The sequence below is a fragment of the Rutidosis leptorrhynchoides genome, chromosome 6 (assembly GCF_046630445.1).
Source record: "Rutidosis leptorrhynchoides isolate AG116_Rl617_1_P2 chromosome 6, CSIRO_AGI_Rlap_v1, whole genome shotgun sequence".
NCBI classification, from domain to species: domain Eukaryota; kingdom Viridiplantae; phylum Streptophyta; class Magnoliopsida; order Asterales; family Asteraceae; genus Rutidosis; species Rutidosis leptorrhynchoides.
Genome location: NC_092338.1, coordinates 149,149,390 through 149,153,756, shown reverse-complemented (window position 1 = coordinate 149,153,756; position 4,367 = coordinate 149,149,390). Strand labels below are relative to the sequence as shown.

Here is a 4,367-nt window from a genome sequence, read left to right as displayed (position 1 = left end):
CAGCTAGTTGTGCCAAACATACCCATAGAATAACAGTTACTGTAGAATAGTTTTTCGCGTAACAACTCTAAAGCTAGTATAAAAAAAATTCTTAAATAAAATACAAAATACATACAATATACAATATATTAAATAAAAATAAACATAGAAGAAGAACAAACAAGAGCTTGGAGCAAGCTGTCTTTTATTGTATTAGTGCTGTCGTTTTCTATTACCATACGTTTCTATTTCTCTGTGTGTGTAGTGTTTAGTTTAGTTTAGTTTGTTTTACTTATGTTTAATGGGCATCAATCTCATCCTACTACAATCACTCATTTCTCTCTCAAGATTTTAACATTCTGTCTCAATCTTCCCCAAATGAAGAGGCTAGTAAGTACGTTATTTCTTTATATGTTTTTTCATAAATTATAATTATAATGTGATAAATCTCATCAAGTTTAATACTTTTGATCTGGGTTTTCATTCCTGATAACAAATCATCCATCTTTTTATTCCAATGACAAATTATATAATTGGGTTTGTTTCTTTATACATTTTCTTGATCTTATTTCCTTATTTTCTGTACATTTTTAGGTTTTCTTATTTTACGCCGTATAAATTTGAGATTTTTATATATGAGTTTTGTTGGGTTGATTTAATTGATTCCGAAATTAAAGTGATGGGAAACATGGATCTGGCGTTTCTACATTTTTGTTTAATTTACGCACATTGATCTTTAAAGTACCTTAATTTAGACTAATTTGTTGTTTTTCATTAAATGTATCATAATTGATAAACCAATTTTGATCATAAAATGTGTTCTGATCTCTTTCTTTTAGTTGAATTTTTTATTTTCACTACATATGTCCATTTTTTTGCTTAAAGGATTTGTTCAGCTATGAACAAAATTGATGAAATAGATAATTTCAGTGTCATCTATGTCATTGTTTCTTCTAAAATCGATCGAAGTTTACACAGTCTCTATGGTTTTTTTTTATTATTTTTCTGGAGGGAAGGGGGTAAATTTATATAAAGTTATGATTTGATGCACAAATTTTGAACTTTTACTACTTTGGATACCTCCTTATTTCAGTTGAATGAGAATCTTTGAAAATTTGGACATGTTTTGTAGAATTTGGCTGGTTTTTCTTTAAAAGACAAATGGTATATGCTTTGGTGAAAGTGAGCCCAATTGCATTTTTTCTTGAATTATTTAAAATACTTAAAATAAATATACAACTGAATTGAATTTTAAAGATGGATCTTTCCTTACCTTTTCTTTTTGATGTTTTTTTTTTTTTTTTTTTTTTTTTTTCAGGTGGTTATACTTTTTCTTGTAACACTAAGTAACGGTATTGAGCTTTATAATGGGGAAGAAGGTGAGTGTAATATCGAAAGACATTTAATACCTCGCCCTCATAGTGTTTCGATATTGGAATTTGGTGCTGTTGGAGATGGGAAGACTTTAAATACAGTTGCTTTTCAAAATGCAATCTTTTATCTCAAATCATTCACTGATAAAGGTGGGGCCCAATTGTACGTACCGTCTGGAAAATGGCTAACGGGAAGTTTTAACCTTACTAGCCATCTTACACTCTTCCTCGAAAAAGAAGCCCTAATTCTTGGATCCCAGGTTCAGTTTTTTACTTGATTCTCTTCGACCGTTGGATGGGATTTTATCCATATTGACCCGTTCATAAGAAAATGGGTCAAAGTTTCCACCTTTGTAACATGGAATAGGAGATGGTGTTCATAAGAAAATGGGGCAAAGTTTACTTACAGCTATTTAGGTTGATTTTAAATCGCTTTGACCCGTTTCCTTTTTGACTAAGATTTTTATTTGGCCCATCTGACCTGCTAGGGATAAAATATACCCATATAGACCAGTTCATAAGAAAATGGGTCAAAGTTGCCACCTTTGTTACATGAATTAGGAGAATAGGAGATGGTGTTTTGATTTGATAAATAATTATACCATTGATCATTCAAAACTAATTACTTGCCCCCTAAATAATCAGAATCAGGTCAATTACTTTTAAAAAGATTTATTCCAAATACTCCCTAACCATCACTTCTACTAATAAACTTAAAAGAACATTAGTTATATTGAATAATATTTGCCTCGTGATCTTCTGTTAAGTAGGATATCGAACATTGGAAGGTTGTTGATCCGTTACCTTCTTATGGCCGTGGCATGGATCTCCCGGGTCAACGATACCGTAGTTTGATCACTGGAGAAAATCTTAGTGATGTCGTCATCACAGGTACATACAAAACGTTAATCCAAAACGTTAATTTATAATGAATTACTGTATTAGTTATGCTCAAAAAAATGTCTTATTTCATTAAATTATATCACCCTTTTAATAAAATGATTTAGTCAGCATTTTCATTTTAAGGGTCACGGTCGTTAACAATTCTTGAAATTGCCACCTTTATTATTTTCTGAACGTTTCTTCACGTTTGTTATTTTATGTTGTTAACAAATTTGCAAAAACGGTGTAGGTGACAATGGAACCATAGATGGACAGGGTTCGATATGGTGGGAAAGTTTCAAGTCTAATACGTTGAATTATAGTCGTCCTCATATTGTAGAGTTTATTAATTCTAAAGATATTGTTATCTCAAATATAACCTTCTTAAATTCGCCTGCATGGACTATTCGTCCCGTATATTGCAGGTATTATTATTATTATATTATTGTAATTGTAACATAAAAATGAATGTTTATGTTTATAAGAGTTCTACACCTAAATATGTTTTAACGAGTTTTCATGTTTATTATACAGTAAGGTTCTTGTTCAAAATATAACAGCTTCGTCTCCAGCTGAATCGCCTTACACAAGTGGCGTAGTTCCAGGTACACTTTTAATCTTTAGTCTGGATATATAGGTGACAAATTGGGTAACTGCTAAACCGGGTCGGGCTAGAGTCTAGTACCCGACCATACAACCCATCTGAGATAGTACCCGACCCTAACTAACCCAATTTTTTGAAGGTATTTATCGTATAATAATCTGTTTATTTGCGTAAGATAAATTAAAATTACTTGCAACCATGCGGAAAGCTAAATTCATAATAAGATGTTGACCGGTAACTTTGACCGATTTTGATAGACTAAATATGACTTTCACCAACTAAATCCGATTTTGACCCATTGACCGGTGTTGACCAATTAATTAAACGTTTTTTATTGCGATTTTCAGATTCTTGTGATAGCGTTTGCATCGAGAATAGCAACATTACCACGGGTCACGATGCAATATCTTTAAAAAGTGGTTGGGACGAGTACGGAATCACATATAACATATCAACTACAAACGTGCACATCCGACGCGTTCGTCTTAAATCTTTCGCGGGCTCCGCTCTTGCTTTCGGGAGCGAAATGTCGGGCGGTATCTCTGACGTATTGATCGAAAACGTTAAATTACACGATTCCATCAACGGGATCTCGTTCCTCACTTCTAAAGGCCGAGGCGGTTACGTAAAAAACGTTCTCGTGTCACATGTTAACTTCAATGACATCATGCTCGCAATCAAGTTATCGGGCGATTATAATTCTCACCCGGATGATAATTTTGACCCGGAAGCGTTACCCAACGTTGAATCCATCACATTCAAGAATATAATCGGTTTAAATATCACAACAGCGGGTAATTTTTCGGGTATTCTTGAATCGCCATTTACTTCAATATGTCTTTTTAATGTTTCGTTATCTTTAAACCCTGAACTTTCGGGTTCATACTCACCTTGGGCGTGTTCTAACGTATCCGGGTTCTCGAAAAACGTGTTTCCGATACCGTGTCTCGAACTTCAAAATATTCCAACAAATTCTTCTTCCGTTTGTTTTTCGTTATCGAACCTGAAAACATCACATGATAATAACCTTGTTGCTTTTCTTTGATATAAAATAAACAACATTCAAATTTCAAACGTGTATCATTTAGTGGTAGAACAAAGTGTGTTCTACTAATTTTCGACGAGAAATTGTTATTGGATTATGATCGTGCGACCGCTCTGCTTAGATTCAAGATTCTTTTCGCCCCGTTGAGGTATGGATTGTGTACAGCCCTTGTTTTCGATTATTTTCATTATGTGTAAGAAAAGTTTTGTAGCGTCTTTCTTTTCTTATACGTCTTTCTTATTCATCATGTTATTTTTCGTTCCTGACTGCATTCCGAATGTAAATTTCATTATTATTGGTTATCGAATCGATGGTTGTTCAATGTTAGAGACAAGAGTTGCATAAAACTTTTTAATTAGTTAGTTATAAACTGTTTGATGTTTTTGTTTTTGGTCAGCAAGTTTTGTACTTGTTGCAGATCATATTAATAGGAAGACTGTTGCTAGGTAACAAAATGCTGTTATCTTTCTGCAAATAGAAAGTA

At 33.0% G+C, this 4,367-nt stretch overlaps 1 protein-coding gene across 1 annotated transcript; it reads left to right on the top strand.

The window, feature by feature from the left end:
• Window positions 1-276: 276 nt before the first annotated feature.
• Window positions 277-4,128, top strand: LOC139853039 (probable polygalacturonase). Its single transcript, XM_071842406.1, has 6 exons — window positions 277-369; window positions 1,298-1,612; window positions 2,123-2,243; window positions 2,485-2,659; window positions 2,769-2,839; window positions 3,186-4,128. The coding sequence occupies exons 1-6, from the start codon at window positions 358-360 to the stop codon at window positions 3,881-3,883; spliced, it is 1,392 nt and encodes a 463-aa protein (XP_071698507.1). The 5' UTR covers window positions 277-357; the 3' UTR covers window positions 3,884-4,128.
• The last annotated feature ends 239 nt before the right edge of the window (window positions 4,129-4,367 follow it).